Here is a 19,501-nt window from a genome sequence, read left to right as displayed (position 1 = left end):
TCAATAGATTGACCAAAGTAATTATAGGATTTTGTGTATAATAAAGGCGAGGAATGGAGCAGTGATTTACTTAAAAAGATACGCTATCCTTTTAAGGAAGGGAACAAAAAATTGGTAGGTAATTATAACAAATGTACCATTCTGGTGGGGGAGGCTGTGTATGTATGTAGGGGAAGGGGATATATAGGACTCTATACTTCCTGTTCAATTTTACTGTGAACCTAAAAGTGCTCTAAAACTAAGGTATTTAAAAGGGGAAGGGGAAGGTGGTAGGGAAGTGAGGAACAAAGTTTATTTATTTGGGGGTGGGCTGCGAATGAAGGTGGAAGTGAATGACTTGGGCATGAAATTGCTCTGTGTATCTGTTTATATTATTTATTAACTAGGCAAAGGTATTATTTTAAAAATTAAGTGATAAAGGCTAGTTACATTTAAATATATGGCAAATAAAAACTTTAAGGCAGGCCGGGCGCGGTGGCTCACGCCTGTAATCCTAGCTCTCTGGGAGGCCGAGGCGGGCGGATTGCTCAAGGTCAGGAGTTCGAAACCACCCTGAGCAAGAGCGAGACCCCGTCTCTACTATAAATAGAAAGAAATTAATTGGCCAACTAATATATATATACAAAAAATTAGCCGGGCATGGTGGCGAATGCCTGTAGTCCCAGCTACTTGGGAGGCTGAGGCAGGAGGATTGCTTGAGCCAGGAGTTTGAGGTTGCTGTGAGCTAGGCTGACGCCATGGCACTCACTCTAGCCTGGGCAATAAAGTGAGACTCTGTCTCAAAAAAAAAAAAAAAACTTTAAGGCAAAAAAATAATGAGGATAGAGGAACACCATATAATGAAAAAGGTGTAATTCACTAGAAAGGTAAAACAATTTTAAATGTGCATATACTTAACAGCATAGGTGAGGTATAGAAAGCAGGTATTCACTAAATTTGAAAAGAAATCAATAGTTTACAAATTTTAACATTTTTTCTTTTTAAAATAACAATTGCAAAAATATATCAACAGTGTAAATTTGAAAAAAAAGTCCATTAGCTTGAGTAACATACACATTCTTTTTAAGCAATATACACAACTATAAAAATTATTAAAATGGGACCATAAACTAGCCTTAGTGATTTTAAATAAATAGTCATACAGATAACTTTCTCTGACCACAGTGCAATTAAACAAGAAATCAATGACAAAAAAAATCAAACTTAGAAAATAGAAACACATTTATTCTAAATAACACATAACAAAAAGTCATTCATCATGCAAATTACAAAATAGTTACAATCAAAAGATGTTGAAAATTCTGTATATGTATACATATGAGATTTGGCCTAAATAATACTGAAAGCAAGTTATAGCTGGTTATAGTTATATAGTTATAACTATTATAGCTTAATATAGTAAATATTTATATTAAAAGTAGAAAGGTACTTTGATTTTTCATTTTATAGGTTCTCATGTATGCTTACCACATTAATAGTCAGCCTAAGAAGGCAAAAGGAAAGAAATAATAAAGGGAAGAAACTAAGAAAGCGGAAAGTAAGACTACTAAACACAGTAATAGCAAGGCAAAAAGCTGTTTTATTCACTTGCAAAATACTTTCCTTTAACTGGCTAGATAAAGAAGGAATAGGTTAATACTTTATACAATGAAATTAGTACAACTTTTATACCAAAATTGGATGTGGATTATAAATTAAAGGAAATTTATGGCCAATTTCCCCTGTGAGTATAAGTCTATTAGTTAGTGGTTTTTAAAGTATATATCATACCAAGTTGAGGGTAGTTATAGAATGCAAAGGTGATTTACCATCAGGACATCTTTTCACACAATCTCCTTATTAACAAAGGAGAATAGCTAAATAATTATAATAATGAGTGCAAAAAGTTTTGATGAAATTCAGTACCTATTCATCATAAAAATTCTTAGCAAGCCACAAATAGAAAAAATTTCTTTAACCTAATAACATATATCTACCCCAAACTTTTCACAGTCCTATTTAGTAATGAAATGTTAGCAGGATTCTCTTTACTCAATAACTAATAATTATTTCTCAATAACTAATAATTAATGAAAGCCTGATTTTACCTCCCTGTTCAATATCCTATTAGTTAATATATTTGAATTTATAGAATCCTCCACCTAAAGCAAGCAAAATGGTTTTCAAGTACATGTGCGACATTGGCTAGAATGTATTGTGAGTTAGTGTGTAAAAGGTAAAATAAGTCTTAGTAAATTATAAAGTAATGTAATCAAATAAAATATTATCTGACCATGATAGAATTAAATTAGAAATCAACAACAGAAAGAAATTTGAAAATTGCAAGATATTTGGAAACATAAATAACATAAATAACCTGAGTGAAAGAAATCACAATATTAGAAGATAGTTTGAACCAAATGAAAACAAAACCATAAACAACATAGAAAAATTTATTGAATCCTCACGCATTGGCAATAGAATGTTAAATTCTGCAGCCATTTTCCAAAGAGTTTTCCAATTTCTTAACATAAATTTACCATGCAGCGTGCCATTTCCACACTTAGGTATCCACCCAAGAGAAATGACAACATGTTCACAGCCAGACTTGTCCATTTATATACTTAGGACTGCTATTCATAATAGGCCCAAACTGAAAACAATCCAAAAATCAGTCAGCTGGTGAATGAATAAACAAAATATTGTATGTCCATACACAGGAATACTATTGTGCAATAGCTATTAATCAAATTAAGTAGTTATTGATTAAATCAATATAAATTAAATTAGTTATTAAAAGACTAGTTATTAATTAAATAATTAAAAGAAAATAAACTACTGATGCATGCTATGACAAAATGAATCCTATAAACAGTATGCTAAGTGAAAAAGCCAGATGCAAAAAACTACATATATTATGTGATTTCATTTATATGACATGTCTAGAATACAAATTAGTGACCACATGGAATGACCCATGGGAGTTGGGGATTAACTGAAAATAGGTGCAAGGGAACCTTTTAGGATAATAAAAATGTTCTATAACTGGATTGTGGTGATAGTTGCATGGCTGCATATAAAGTTGTTTTTTAAAAATTACTTAATTGTCCATGGTGAAAGATGGGAGTCTAATTTCATTTTTCTAGATGTGGATATCCAGGTTTCTCTGAACCAGTTATTGAAGAGACTATCCATTTGCCAGTATATGTTCTTGGCACCTTTGGCAAAAATAAGTTGACTGTAAATGTGTGGAATTATGTGTTCTCTGTTCTGTTCCATTGGTCTATGTGTCTCGTTTTTTGCCAGTACCATGTTGTTTTGGTTACTATAACTTTGTAGTATAATGTAAAGTCAGGTAATGTGATTCCTCCAGTTTTGTTCTTTTTGTGCAAGATAGCTTTGGCTATTCTGGATTTTTAGTGGTTTCACATAAATTTTAGCATTATTTTTTCCTATTTCTGTGAAGCATATCATTGATATTCTCATAGGGATTGCATTGAACTTGTAGAGTGCTTTGGGTAGTATGGACATTTTAACAACATTGATTCTTCTAATCCATGGACATCAATGTCATTCCACTTTTTTGTGTTCTCTTCAATTTGTTATCATCAGCGTTTTACAGTTTTCATTGTAGAGACCATTCACTTCTGCAGTTTATTCCTAGGTATTATATTTTAATTGCAGCGATTGTAAATGGGATTACTTTCTTGGTTTTCTTTTTTTTTTTTTTTCAGATTGTTTGTTGTTGGCATCTAGAAATGCTACTGATTTTGGTGTGTTGATTTTGTATCTAGCAATGTCACTGAATTTGTTTATGAGTGCTAATAGGTTTTTTGGTGGAGTATTTAGGTTTTTCTAAATAGGAGATCATATCATCTGCAAACAAGGATAATTTAAAGTCTTAAATCTAACACCTGAAACTATGAAATTACTAGAAGAAAACAATGAGGAAACGATGTAGGACAAGGCAAAGATTTCTTGAATAGTACCTCAAAAGCGCAAGCAACCAAAGTATAAATGGACAAATAGGATCACATCAAACTGAAAAGCTTCTGCATAGCAAAGGAAACAAGCAACAAAGTGAAGAGACAGCCTACAAAATGGAAGAAAATATTTGTAAACTACCCATCTGATGAGATTAATATCCATGAGATTAATATATTAGGAACTCAACTCAATAACAAAAAATCCCCATAATCTGATCAAAAATGGACAAAATATCTAAATAGACATTTATCAAAAGAAGACATACAGATGGCCACCAGGTATATGAAGAAATACCCAATATCACTAATCATCAGGGAAATGCAAATCAAAGCTACAATGAGATATCATCTCACCTCAGTTAAAATGATATTAACCCAAAAGACAGGCAATAGCAAGTGCTGGCAAAGGATGTAGAGAAAGGGAACCCGTGTACACTGTTAGTGGGAATGTAAATTATTATAGCTGCTATGGAGAACAGTATGGAGGTTCCTCCAAAAATTAAAAACAGAAGTGCCATATGATCCAGCAATCCCACTGCTAGGTATGTATCCCAAAGAGAGGAAATCAGTATATTGAAGAGATGTCTATACTTCCATGTTTATTACAGCACTATTCACAATAGCCAAGATAAGGAATCAACCTAAGGGTCCATGAACAAATAAATGGGTAAAGAAAATGTGGTATGTACACAATGAATATTACTCAGCCATTAAAAAGAATGAAATGCTGTTATTTGCAGCAACATGGTTGGAACAGGAGAACATTATTTTAAGTGAAATAAGCTAGGCACAGAAAGACAAATATTGGATGTTCTGACTTATATGTGGGAGCTAAAGAAAAAAATTGAACTCAGGGAGATAAGAGAGTAGAATGTAGGTTACTGGAGGATGGGAAGGATAGCAGAGAGGGAGGGAATAAAGTGGGGATGGTTAATGTGTGTAAAAATGCACTTAGATAGAATAAGTAAGAGCTAGTATTTGGTAGCACAAGAGACTATAGTTAATAATAATTTATTGTATATTTTAAAATAACTGAAAGAGTAGGATTGAAATGTTCTTAACACAAAGAAATGATAAATGCTTGAGGTGATGGATACCCCAATTACCCTGATTTGATCATTATACATATCATTATACATTGTATGCCTTTATCAAAACATCACTTATACCTCACAAATGTATAAAATTATGTATCCCTAATAATTAAAAAAACTTGAATCACTTAAATGTCTACTTACAAAATGTATGAATTTTACAATATATGTATTATATCTCAATGAAGCTGGTAAAAAATGTGAAAACCAAAACTTAAAACTTTTAGAAAATACAGCATAATAATATCACCTTGTGTTAAGGAAGGGTTTCTAAAACGATAAATAAACAAACATAAATAATACAGAAAAAAGTTGGTAAGTTTGACCATTAAAATATAAAATGCTTTAATAGATACCATAAAAAGTGAGAAGATAAGCCAAAAGGTAAAATAATGCAATGGATTTGTATCCTGAATATATGAAAAATCATGCAAATAAATTTAAAAAAAAACTACTAGGAGCATGTAGAATATAAACAGATAATTCACTGTCGAGTATACTCCTTATGAGAATCTAATGCCTGATGATCTGAGATGAAGCTGAGGTTGTGATGCTTGAGCTGGAGAGCAATTGCAAATACAGGTTATCATTAGCAGAGAGGTTTGACTGCACAATAAATGTAATGTGCTTTAATCATCCTGAAACCACCCTGACCACCCCCTGGACCATAGAAAAATTGTCTTCCTTGTAACTAGTCCCTAGTGCCAAAAAGGTTGGGGACCACTACTCTCAGTAATTTTCTCCTTGATATAAAGAAACTCATGTATGTGTACAAATATTCAATGTAACATTGTTGATAATAATGAAAAATGGAAACAACATAAAAGAATATTAAGAGGAGAACAGTTAAATGAATTGAGGTGCATTTATACAGTTGGATGTTTTCAGGACTGAAAATGAATGACTTAAAGTTATCTTCCACAAACCTAATATGAAGCAATAAATTAAGTTACAGAAGGATACATAGTAATGATACCATTTACTTGAATTCTAAAAATATGCAAAAGCAAAATTATAAATTGTTTGGGACTAGATCTACATGTAATAAAAGTATAAGGACATACCTGGGAATTAATAAACAAAATGTATCATATAGTTACCTCTAAATATAGTGAGAAGAATGGGATCGTGGACAGGTATCCAGAAGTACTTAGTGTGATACTTTATTTCCTAAGCTGTTTAGTAGCTACATGAGTATTTATTATGTGATTTCCTCACTTTTTGAAAAGCAATATATTTTATGTTTTAAAAAATAAATGAGTAAAGAATAGGATTGTAAACAAAAATAAAGCAGAAATTTGTTGCCTCTATAGACATTATATGGGATTCAAAAGTGCAAAACAGAACGAGTTGAACTTGAAGTTAAAAATTCAATACTAAATGTTAAAAAGACAGTATGTAGTATGAAAGGTGCAATTTAAGTAGTTGATGTTATGGTTATAAGCCTGTAAACATCAAATATTGCTATCAAATATGTAAAGCAAAATCCATTAGAGATGCATCAAGAACTTGATAAAATACAATAATGATACAGACGTATCTGTTTGAGAACTGGACCAATTGACTAGATAATATATAAAAATACAGAGAAATTGAGCAATATATTCATAAAACTTGACTTAATAAATACATGTTGAATCTTACATCCTTTGAGGATATACTTTGTGGCTAAATAAAATTACAAAAAATAGTTATGTCCTTAGTCATAAAATGAACAAAGTAGACAAAGTAGAGGTTTTACTGGCCACCATTTCCTGACCATAATGTAATAAAATTAGAAATCAAAAAAGGAAATTTAGCAAAAACTCTTTACTTAGAAATTAAGAAACAGTGCCAGATATCTCTTAGTGAATGCGAGAAAAGAAAAGGAAAATCATAACTTATCTAAAATTATCTGTGCATCATAGCAAAAACTTACTCAGAAGTAAATACCTCCATTATTAAAATAAAGATTAAAACTTAGAGGAACCTTGTGCTCATATTTCAACATTAATTAAAGGACAACAAAGTAAATGAGTAAGGACAAGTTAATAAGGATGGAAGCTAACATAAGGAAACTAGAAAATAAAATAAAAACTGTTGAAAGGATCACTAACTATAAAGGTGATTTTTGGAAGAAACCAGTAAAATGAATAAAACTTTTCATACATCATTAGGAGAAAATGGAAAGGAGCTTTGGATGAGGAAAAGTTTTTATAGTTATAGGACAGATTATAATAATTTTACGAAAATATTTTATGGCAACATACAATAGGCCCACTTCTAATTCTTGGTAGTAATATCAGTTTGTTATATAGCGTTCTAAGTGCTCTTTTTTGTTTTCTTTTAAAAATATATATAGTATTTCTTCCATCTAATAAAAAATTGGAAGGGTAGTATCAAGTCATTAATAAACAAGATAAAACTACAGGACCACAGAAAATAGATATTTTGCTTCACTAGTAATCATCAACACACCTATCTTATGCTCCCTTAATGCATAGCTGCATTTTGATATAGTTTCCCTGCAAACATTGTTGCATGTAATATTGAGTTTGTATAGTATAGTGATCCCCATCCTTTTTGGTACCAGGGACCGGTTTCATGGAAGACAGTTTTTTCATGGACTGGGTGGTGGTGGGAGGGGGATGGTTTCAGTATGATTCAAGCATATTACATTTATTGTGCACTTTATTTCTGTTATTATTACATTGTCACTTGCCACTCACTGAAGGTTTTGATATAAGTCTGCAAGCAATTGATCTCTATGCAAAACTCTCTGCTAATGATAATTTGTATTTGCAGGCACTCTATAAAATTGTCTTGATAGATTGAAGGAGATTAAAAAGTATAGTAATGCCTACTAGTTGAATAACTAGTGGTTCTTACTACAGACTAATATATGGAATAATAGCCAAAGGAAATTGGAAATGTAAATAAAATTTTAAATTCTTCCTGAACACCATGAAAAACTGAAACTACAATAAATGAAGAGCTATACCTTCTACCTTAATAGAAAGACTCAATTATATACAGGGAAAATTTTAATAAAATTATTTGTAAATATATGGAGCTCTGGTAAAAATCCTAATTTTTAGGTAAAGTTTTAGAGAAACTTTTCTAAAGCTAACTCAGATGAACAAATGAGTAAAAATGTCAGAAGTTTGAAAGATAAGAATAATGTATTGGTGTAAGTCTAGTAGACTTAAACCAAGGAATAAGCTAAAAGAAGGAGTGTAGAATAGAAAGCCGAGAAGTACAGTCTAATGTGTGTATGTATGCTTATATACTAGGAAGATGATGAAAATGTGATTATTCAATAATTGGCAGTGGGAATTTATTTAATTTCTGGATTAGAGAGAGAGAAGTCTTACCGCAAACCATATCCCCCCACCAAAAAGAGAAAAAAAAAACCAACACAGAGAATAAACATTGCAAATTGTGGGCTTCCAGATCAAGTTGATAAAGAGAGATGAAAGATTTCTCTTGTCCAAACCTAATGAAATAAACATTAAATAGTAAAATAGTGAATCTCCCCTTCCCCCAAAAGACGAATGTAACCCAACAAGGAAAGGTGTGTCACTTAAAACGATAGACTCAAAATATTGACAGCTAAAGAACCCAAATATTCTGTATTGAATTCATATTATCCTTACTTCATTTGTACCCCTGCATACTCAACAGAATCCCTAGATTTATCCCTTGTAATCCTCACATTAGAGTGATGGAAATTTGTTAGATGTCCCTATTTTCTCTTTCTTCTGATTTTGTATGGGTGGAAACAATTAGTAGGAGAGGCATGAAGAATAAATAACTCAGGTTGGCATTCTGAGATGGAAGTGGAGGCTCCAGGTCTTTCTGTATCACACTGAGGGATCAAGCTGCAGCCTGAAACAATTTCCCTTTGGAAATGAGTTATATTCCCTTAAGTAGACTGAACTGCAGTACAGGATTTTTTAAAACATTGTCTCACAAGAGAGAGCAGTACTGGTGCTCTAATAAAGTCTGCACACAGCATCAGCTGTTTCTCTGCCTCAATTAAAGCTGTTAAGTATCAGGGAAAAAAATGGATAGACTATGAGATGCCCAACCCATCTCAGAGGACAATATAAATGAGTCTCAGTTAATGTGGATAAAAAGGAGGTTGAATAGGTACCCACATTCTATGAGAACAAATAATAAGTGTGAGTAAAATACACAAAACATAAGTAATGTGAAAAACAATGGCAAGAAAATCATCCCAATGCAACACTACAAACAAATGAGTAAATGATGCAGAAGAAAACATATTAACAAAAAGAAGGTGATTTTCCATAATGCTTGATTTATAGAATAATTTTCAAGAATATAAGTTCAATAAGCTTTCAAAGACAAAATAGAGAACAAAATGAAATGGAAAAGGAACTTGAAGGGTTAAGAAAACAATGATCCAGATTGATTTTAGGAAATGTACTTACTATAGAGAGAATGCAACATGGAGGATAAAATATCTAACCTAAAGATTATTGATGTCTCTTGAGGGGGAAAATAAACAAATGAAACAAAGAATACTTCTGTGAAATAAAGAAAGAACTAACCTGTGTATAGAAAAAGCACACCATGTTCTAGGAAAATTTGACACAAAATGATCAATATCAAGACATGCAGTATTTAAATCAAGGTTTAGTGATAAAAAAGAATTCCTAAAAAACAACTAGGCAAAATCTTCTTCAAATGGTTAAATATTTGGCTCACCTCAGACTTCTTCCAGTTTAATTCAATGCAAAAAGAAACAAAGCAATGTCTATAAGTTCTGAAAGAAGGCGTGACCCTAGAATATTATATCCTTCCAGTTTGTTAAGTATACAGACTTAAGGTCAAAATTCAGGAGATAGGCTTCTTGATCTCCTCATGAATGACATCCATCTAACTGACAGATGAGTCCAAAAAAGAAACCAGAAATGGTGAAGACAAAGTCAAGGAACTGAATTCACTTAAAATAGATGAAGACCTAACAACTATACATAGCAGTGTTAAGATGAATATGATTTAGGTGGTTTTAACCTTGATGATCAAATAGCAATATAGCTCACAAAAATTAGGAGATGACATGAAGTGTGAGAATGTTAATTATCTGTCTGTTAATAAAGAGGAGCGAATTGATACTTTCCAAAACTGTAATGTTTAGTTAATTATGTATTACTTCATTCTTTTATTCATAATTACTTTTTAAGTCTCATAGAGATTTTTAATAAAAGAAATAGTGTCTCCTGTGTTGAAGAAAGTCATCTGAAGTTTTTTTTCCCAGTTTTCCATCCATTTCTTTTTTCTTAAGTATGATTAAAATTGCGTTTGTTGCTTTTTTATTTAAAACAAAATTGAATATGAGTTTCTTCTATCCTTCCTTCCTCATTCTCTCTCCCTTCCCTTCTCCTTTCTCCTCCTTCTCCATGAAGAGTTTTAATGTTTATTATTGTTTATTGTATTACTTTTGGGTAGTGGAATTTTAAAACTTATACTTTGCATTTCCCTGTACTGCTTAAATTTCTATGTTGTGTTTCATTTAACATAATCAAGTAATTATTATGAAAAATGAGTTAAAGTAAAAATCATTTAAAATGCTGTAAGAGAAAGAATGATTATTAACTGATTACTAGATATAGGTCATCTTTCTAATATTAACTCCAAATGTAGAAATGATAGGGTTGAAGCTTGACAGGTTTTATTCAAGAAAACAAATATTTGTCAATTATTTCATAAAGGAATGATTTCCTTTATCTTATTAGGGTTCTTATAACCAGTAGGAAAAAGATGACCACACAGAGAAAAAAATGTTCACAGGACAATATCAGGCAGTTCTTGGAAGTAGTATAAATGGTAAAAATAACTTTTGAACATGTGTTAGCATTTCTTACAAATGAAAATTACATCTATGTTTTATATACCATATTGAGTATTTTTATCATTATTATTATACATAGATTTGGTAAAGCTGCTGGTAAAAGGCATATGCCTTATTGATGGAAATATGAATGTACGTATTTTTAGAGGTCAGTTTAGCAAAGTCTCATAAAATATTAAAATTAAAGCTTTTTAACCTGATAATTTTAGTTGTAAGAATTTATCTTAAGGAAATAACCATGGATATGCCCAAAGGTTTACCTAAAGGAAAAATTGTTTATGGTAAGAAACAAACTTGGAAATAACATAAATGGCCAACAGTAGTGAATTAATTATGCTACATTTTTATTATCAGTTATTTTTAATGACACTGGAAAAGACACAATATAGTGTTGATTTAAAGGAAATAAGCTACAAATTACATTATATAGAACAATTTCCATTATATTGATATTTATATCTGTCATATATAGATTTATATATATATAATAATTAATCTGGAAGAACATAAAATGATATTTATAATGATTTATATCTGGAATTATAGGTTCTCTTTTCTTTTTTTACTGTTTTCACATATTCTCTGAATTTGTAACAGGAAGTATATCTTGACCATTCAAAAAGAAAAGGTTATTTTGTGTAGAAAGAAATTGGAATACATTTCAGTGGAGTGTTTAGTAAGCTTATAAATCTGTAATTTGCATGAATAAAAAGTTATTCTTTTGAAAAAATAGATTGCACTCTTGATCCAAGTGGGCACAAATCCTGTAAAATTCAATATATAAAGAAAATAGGCCCTAAAAACTGAAGTCTGTTTAGGTCTTAAAGGTAAATATGTTTACAGTGTTAGTTTTTTCAGTAAATATTCTACCTGAACTGAATCCATAGAGCTAGGTATTTCATTAGAAGTCCTGTGGGAAACAAAATCATGTGGTGTACAGGGCCAGTGCACTCATTCCCTGCCTGATGTAATGGATGGCATTTCGATTATCTCTTGACTGCTATGCAGCAAAATTTATTGGAAAGTATTGTTTTAAAGTAAACTACAGAATGAAGTTGACCCATCCCTTTCCTGTTGTATACACAGTATTTTCAAATTCCCTGCAAACCTAGAATTAAACATCTGTATAAACATTTACATTGCAAGAGAAGATACTCAAGAGGCCATGAATTTCTTTGGTAGCTGAAGTTGTAGAGGTACAGTTAGGAGATTATTCTAAATTCCAGATTGCCTAATTTAGACATAGGTTTTACCAGCTCCTAGTAGCAGATATGTATCAAGGGCAATGCTTTGGCATTTGCTTATTTCTGCTTGGGAGCAAATGAAAGTTTCAGGTCTCCTTTTCTTGAATGTGGCTTGAATTGGAAAAGACTTAAGCCTTCTCCTCCATAATCTCATAATATCCATTAGTCTTGTTTTTTAATGGCCAGTTAGACCTTTTTCAGTCCTATTTAAGTGCTTTGCAAATGCAGCCACAGGACAAATGCCCTATCTTCCTTGTGAGTTTAGGTAATTTTGTTGCTTTTCTCCCTGAACTGAGGAGGTTTGGGTGAGGGGACCAGCTGTCCTGTATCTTTTGTTGTGGAGTGTGGATTTTGGAGGCTGATCTTAGAAGAGAGGATTTACAGTGAATGGTACCCAGATAAATAGTTCATTTGATTTCTGTCTTAATTATAGTAACAATCACTGTGTAAAAGATAGTGAAATTCTAGTCACTTATCAAGCTGGTAGTTTCTTTCTTGTTCACTTAATATCCAAATAGGTTTTCCTCAGTAGGTGATTCTCTTGTAAGCAGTGATTTAGAGACGCAGGCATTTCTTTCATCGTGTGGTTCCATTGTCTTCATCATATGGCTCCTGTGTTGCTGGCTTGGGGAAAGAGCATGAGGGATGTGCATGAGTACTTTTTCTATGGGCTGGACCTAAAAATAGTTCACATCTTTTCTGTTTATATTTAATTGGCTAGAACTCAGTTAAATGGCCACACCTAGCTGAAAGAGGGGCTGAAAATGTAATATAGCTGTAGACCAGGAAGAGGGAACAATTTGGCAATTATATTGTCAGACTGTATCATAGTTGCCAAATGCAAACAAAGAACAATAGAAAAAGAAAGAAATGATACATAGGTTTGGGAAAGCTTCTGGTAAAAGGCATTTATACCTTAATGCCACCATTTGGTAGACAAGAAGATCCAGATCTTGAATTCTAAGTGATACAAATGAGAGGCATGTAGTAATTACCTGAGCTAGAGCTAAGTATTCCAGGAGGCCTTTAATAGGACTTTCTATTCTAATTATTGGTGTGGGGTAGAAACAGTTAAATCACCCAATAGTAATTAAAAGCTATTTTGTTTTATCTTTTAATCCATTGGTAGACAAAAAATACAAGCAATAATGAGTCCTCTTTACTTATGTAGAATTATTTTGCTTTATGATCCACATTATGGTTAGAGTATTCACTTTTAAACATAATTTTAGGTTCTTGATGTTATGGTTTGTTACTATTTTATAGACTTTGGATTTGGACAGACTTGATTTAAAAATTATGAGGTCTCTTTGTAAGAGGAAACTAATAATTGTAATCCAATAAAAGTAACTTCCAAATAATTATTAGAAATTTGAAAATAATAGTCATCAACATTTGTATAATATTCTATAATTTATATATATCACATTTTTGTTTATACAGATACTTTGAGAAGTAATTAATAGTTTTGAATCTTTAGAAGATATCTTTGTTATAAACTGTTGTTTCTTTTTGTGAGGGGAACGTCATTAAAACAATTGTATAATTCTGTATCTGTTTACAAATTTCACTTTCTAATCCAAAAGTTATGTGATCAGAGAATCCAGTGTGTTTCATGGTGTTTTTTTCCCCTTCTCTCTAGGAGAAAAGTCGAAATTATGCACACCCATAGCCTTTTCACTCTTCTTGGAGAAAGGCTGATGTTGCATACAAACACTGTGACTGTCACTACATACAACACACTTTATGAGGTAAAAATGAAAAATGTGTGATGAAAATTTTAAATGTATTCAATGGAAACCTTCGTAATCTATGTGATTGAGATCACTAGTTGGTCTCAAATCTAGTTAATTTAAAAAGATAAAGCTGTAATCATTAAAAAAAGATGAATACATATCTTATTTTTTTATTTCATTTTAAAACATATCCATGTACAATTATTTGCTAATCTTTTTATGTTGGTCTAAGAGCTTTTCTTTGAGTGTGGTTTGGCTGACCAACTTCATAGTCTTTCTCATATAATCTGCACCCCCTTATGTGTTACATTTAGTTCTACTTCCCCACCCCCACCTCCATCTCCCTATCTTTTCCTGTCTCTCTTTCTGCTTCTAATATCTAGCAACTACCAACTTAAAAGCAAGAGTTGATAATGGTATAAAATGTAGGTAAGAATTATTTGTAAAAATGATATCCGGAAGAATCTGTAGATCTTTTCATTTCAATTTGGAAGTCCCTTTCTCATCACTTCTAACAGATGGTCATATAGCTTTGGGTTCAGTGTTTTCTGTGAAATATATGTACTGCCTCACAAAATAGCTATTTTATTTTTTAAATGCCATAAAATATTAGGAATATTTTCTTATATTGAAACCTTAATTCTACTTTCTTATAACTTACCTTCATTGGTCCTACTTCTTTTCTCTAGTACAAGGATTGGCAAACTACCAATATCCTTTTTTGTATGCCTGCAAAGCTAAGGATTGTTTTTGTATTTCCAAATTGAGAAAACAATCAAAAGAACAATAATATAAGACATGTAAAATTTAAATGATTTTCAAATTTCAGTGTCTGTAGTTTTATTGGAATAAAGCCACACTCATTTATTGAGGTGTTGCCTATGACTACTTTTGTGCCACAACCACAGATAGCTGCAACAAGAATGTTTGTCATGTTCTAATCACTTTGCACTGTTGCTTGGCATACCAGGAATCACAAGGATTCAATAACTCAGTGGTGTTTCACATACCATGTGTATTGCTGAACATAACTCTTGTTTTTTAAAATACATCAAAATAAAATGAAATACAGTGGAGTAGAGATTGGTTTTTTTAATAGATTTAGACAGCAATGTTTGTGTCTGTTATGCAAGGCCACTATAGTCACGCTAAAAGAATACTCACAGATATTACTAAACATGTATAATAATATTCCTGACTTGTAAAAGTAGTCATTAGAAAATATAAAACAATATCTTATCATTGCAGATTTCTTCACAAAAATTTTAAAAAATGAAAATGAGAGACAGTGAGGAAGGCAGATACTGAGATTCGGAATGGAATTACATTATAATTTTAAATTAATATGGGACAAATTCAAATTTCTGAAGACTACATTATTTTCGTTTAAGCTATAGGCCAGATAGGCTCAATTCCAGATTTTACCTAGACCTCAAATGGGATAGCTTTTGCATTTTTAAATGATGGGGTGGGGGGAAAGAATACTTTGGGATGTGTTAAATGATATGAATTTCAAATTTAAGTGTCTGTAAATGTTAAAATTTTATTGGAACATAGCCATGCTCATTCATTTATGTGTAGTCCATGGGTGAGACTTCATACTACAGTGAAAGAATTTAGTAGTTGTAATAGAGACCATCTGATCTACAAATCCTAAAATACTTACTATTTGATGTTTTATATAAAAAGTTGCTCTACAGCAACTCAGAGAAATGTAACTCCCTCTGTTGTTCTTTATTAAAAACTGTTTTTAAATCTGACATCAGAATTAATAGGCATTCATTATAAAAATGTGGAAAATATAGAAAAGCACAAATATAAAATTTACCTATTAGTATCTCCATTAATATTTAATTTAGAAGTAAAATATATCTAATTTTTTTCTCAACTTGTACATGCAACTCATAAAATTTCCTACTATAATTTTGTGTCCTTTTTGCACTTAATATATTACAAATACATTTATTATAAAATATTCATCTGTAGCTGGGGAGGGTAGACATTTCTGGTAAAGGGACAGATAGTAAATATTTTAGGCTTTGTGGGCTATATGGTATCTGTCACAACTTCTCAACTTTATAATTGCAACCTAGAAGCAACTGTGGACAGTATGAACAAAATGGACTGTGTTCCAGTAAAACCGCATTATGAAACAGGTGGCATTCCAGATTTGGTCCACAGATAATAGTTTTCTGATCCCTGATCTATAACATTACTTTTAACGATTTTATTTCATTTTTCTCTGTTTTATATTCTCATTGGTAAATTTTAAGAGTGCTCTTTTGATAAACAAAAATACTTTTGGCCACTCTGATTTTTTAATTTCTGATCTTAATTATTTCCACTTTGTGTCAATCTTTCCTCAAAACATGTGATTTGTAGACTCCAGCCTCCAGAGCAATGCCTTTTTAAATTATAGTAATTTTTAGTATTGCTTTAATATTTGGCCTACAGAACTGAATAAGCACTAGTAGAATGGCCTACTCTATGCAGAGTATGGTGAGTCATTTCCTTTCTTGATTCTGATTTTGTATTTCCCTAATGGTAACTCCCTTTTATTGACTATTTATGACAATCATCTTCTTTATATATATTATTAATATATCAGATCTTACAACTACCCTATGATACTGGTATTTTTATTGCCTTTTAAAACAGACAAACTGAGACTCACAGGTCAAATAACTTGCTCTATGTCATATCACAAATAAATGGTCATAAAATAGGCAAGTTCTATAATATATGTGCATAAGGCAAAAATGTTAGAATCTACCTACAAGTGACAGCATTAAATCCTCCCCTGAATCAAAATCTTGCTTACAATATCAGATTATGTTTCTGAATGCTAGTGTGTAATATTGATGAATTTGTGTTTATGTCTTTTTTTAAAACCTTATAATTGCTTTGGTCAATGATGGCAATATAAGTATTTTAATCATTGTTTACCTATGTGAATTTCTGATCTTCTGCTTGTTTTTGTCCTATTATTTGACAATAGAGGAGAAAGTTTGTGTAGTCAATGAAACTTTATATTACAATAACAGTATAGAATAATAACACAATATGTGAAATTTAAAAAACCACTGCATATTTTGAACCTTAAGATAATAAAATGTCATGTGTGTGTATACACACATATGTATTTCCATTAAACTTCCTGAAAAGTGACTCAACAGCAAGTGGAGCGGCATATTTACCTACCACCTGCACCCATGTGTACTCCTAGTATCCAGATTTGGTCTCTAATGATATTCTACAAAAAACAAAGCCAAGTTGTTGCTGACTCTGAGAGTGAGGAAAAGTCAGAATGACTAATTTGGTGATAATACCTGTTTTTAAAATAGAATAATAATCACAGCTAATTGATAAATTCAAGATTGATAATTTTGAATGACCTTAAGTTCATAAAGAACTCATATTCTAACAAGAAAAGTTAATGTAAGTATACACAAAGTCATAAAAATAAAGATGATAAATGATTGGTCAGCACTATTGGTCCCATAAAATAGCAGAAAGGGTCTTCAGCATAAGCTTTAATACTACTGACACAACAAATTGTATTATCAAAATAACATTGCATTCATTTCTGAATCACCTGAGTTTAAAGACTGCATCATTTGGTGGGTGGCATCTACTTGCAAAAAATTAAAACTCATGTGATAGGTATCCACTTAAATTTTCATTAACATAGAAATGAAATTTAATTTAAAAAGGCAAACAGCTTGCAGTTTGGTTTTAATTCACCTTGTGAGCATCAACCAGTCCTGCACTCTTAGCAAGAATCAGTTGGTTGATTATCCAGATATCCAGGACATCTTTTCTTAATCTTCATTTTCTTTTCTTGGTTTGGGGAAATTGTCTTAACCCTGGCAGTGTATCAAAATAAATTAAATATTCCTACAATTCTAGGAAGATGTAAATCAAGTCCAGAAATAGTAAAGAACTATGTCAAAATCTATGGTGTTGTTAATTGATATTTTAAAATAGAATAAAAAAGAATTGATTATTTATTTTAGCAAATTGTTTTGAAGTCCTATTAGGATAATGGTGATGTCATAATGATCTTTAAAACTTTTAAGTCTGATAAGATGCCTAAAATATAGTAAACAAATATTAAGGCATAAAGTCACTTAGACTTTTAGCAGGATATGTCAGACAACATTGTGTAAGTTATGAAGATATAAAAATATATCTTAATTATTCTGAAAACCAGAAAATTATTAAGAAAATATACCTGTCCTACTTTTCTGAGGTGAATTTAGGTAATATAAAGTTGGCTTTAATGGACCTTTCTTTGAAATGACTCAAAGCTATTTTTATGCACACATTTTTTAGGAGTTGCAATATTTGTACAATTTGTTTCTTACATTTTATTTCTATCTTTAGTTTTGCTTTTTGACTTCTATAAATTATGAATAATTATGTTTTCTTTTGTTAATGATTTGCAGCACTTCTAAAATCCTTAGGAATTATTTGTTAGATTTTAGAATATGTTTTTTTATGTTTAGGTACTTATAGATCTCAATAATATGATTCATTATTTTATTATTAATAAGTATTTTGATATTATTTTTGTTTTATAGCTTCTCTTTGCATGATTTTCCCTTGATTAAGTGAAACACATAGTGTAGACAGAGGTAGATAGGTATGTGATAGTATAACTTGAAGAGTTCAGTTTCTTGTAGAAATAATTGATTTAAAGGAAAACATTTTTTTTAGTTACTTTAATTGTTTCTGTAATAGTAAAACAATTTTTGAGCACAAATTATTTTATGAGTTAGTTGAGTTTAAAGCTAAGTACTTTATAATAAGACTTTTTAATTAAAATTATAGAATCTCAGAGGTGGGCAGTATATTAGATATCATCTTATTCAAACTTTCTTTTGACTGATAAAGAAACTAAGAGTCAAAAAGTTAAGTAGTTTGTCCAAACCTATAAAGATTCTCTGACTCATATACCTACAGTGGCACTTACATGTAATGATAGGGTCAATAGTTTGCCATTTTTACCACTCCTCTCTCAAGAAGTTGTGCCTACTAATACTGGAAAATGATTTACGCATGATGAAGCCAGGATGTGGGTGGGTCAGAAAGAAAGCTGCAGTATCCCCTGCTTATGCCAAAAGATTTTCTGTAACACATGAATTATAAAATAATTCCATTTATAAAATGAAATTTACGTGTGTAATGCTGGGCTCAAATCTATGTGTATAAATAGGATATTTATCAAGTTACCCCCTGCTTATGATTTATTGTTGTTTCCCTCCCTGTCCTATACCTGTATTGTAGCCACTTAGGCACTTGTGGTAGTTGAACACTTAAAATGAGGCTAGTGTGAATTGAGATGTGCTATAAGTGTTAAGTACAAATTTGTTTTCTTGTCCATACCTGGTCTGAACCTCCTTACTATTTATTTTGTTTTGGTGGAGGGAATGTGTTACTTACTTGGCGTATCTCTTAGCAAATCCATTCAAACCTATAGAACCATCTTGAGTCCCTTCTTTTCATTAAAATGTTTATATCTATATTCATCTCTCCTTATTTATATCTCATTATTTCCCTTCTCCCTTTTTAAGCTCACATGGGTTCTTAATGACAGTCT

The 19,501-nt window shown here is 31.2% G+C and overlaps 1 protein-coding gene across 10 annotated transcripts in view; it reads left to right on the top strand.

Moving 5' to 3' along the window:
* The window catches only part of NBEA (neurobeachin), a 582,638-nt gene that overhangs the window by 130,597 nt on the left and 432,540 nt on the right, over positions 1-19,501 (top strand). For all 10 annotated transcript variants that reach the window (XM_076009491.1, XM_076009489.1, XM_076009488.1 and 7 more), the window contains one exon: positions 13,806-13,914. In XM_076009491.1, the coding sequence (XP_075865606.1) occupies positions 13,806-13,914 (109 nt within the window). The remainder of the gene's footprint in view (positions 1-13,805; positions 13,915-19,501) is intronic.

Source organism: Microcebus murinus, chromosome 13 (genome assembly GCF_040939455.1).
Source record: "Microcebus murinus isolate Inina chromosome 13, M.murinus_Inina_mat1.0, whole genome shotgun sequence".
NCBI classification, from domain to species: domain Eukaryota; kingdom Metazoa; phylum Chordata; class Mammalia; order Primates; family Cheirogaleidae; genus Microcebus; species Microcebus murinus.
This window is presented reverse-complemented; position numbering and strand designations above follow the sequence as displayed.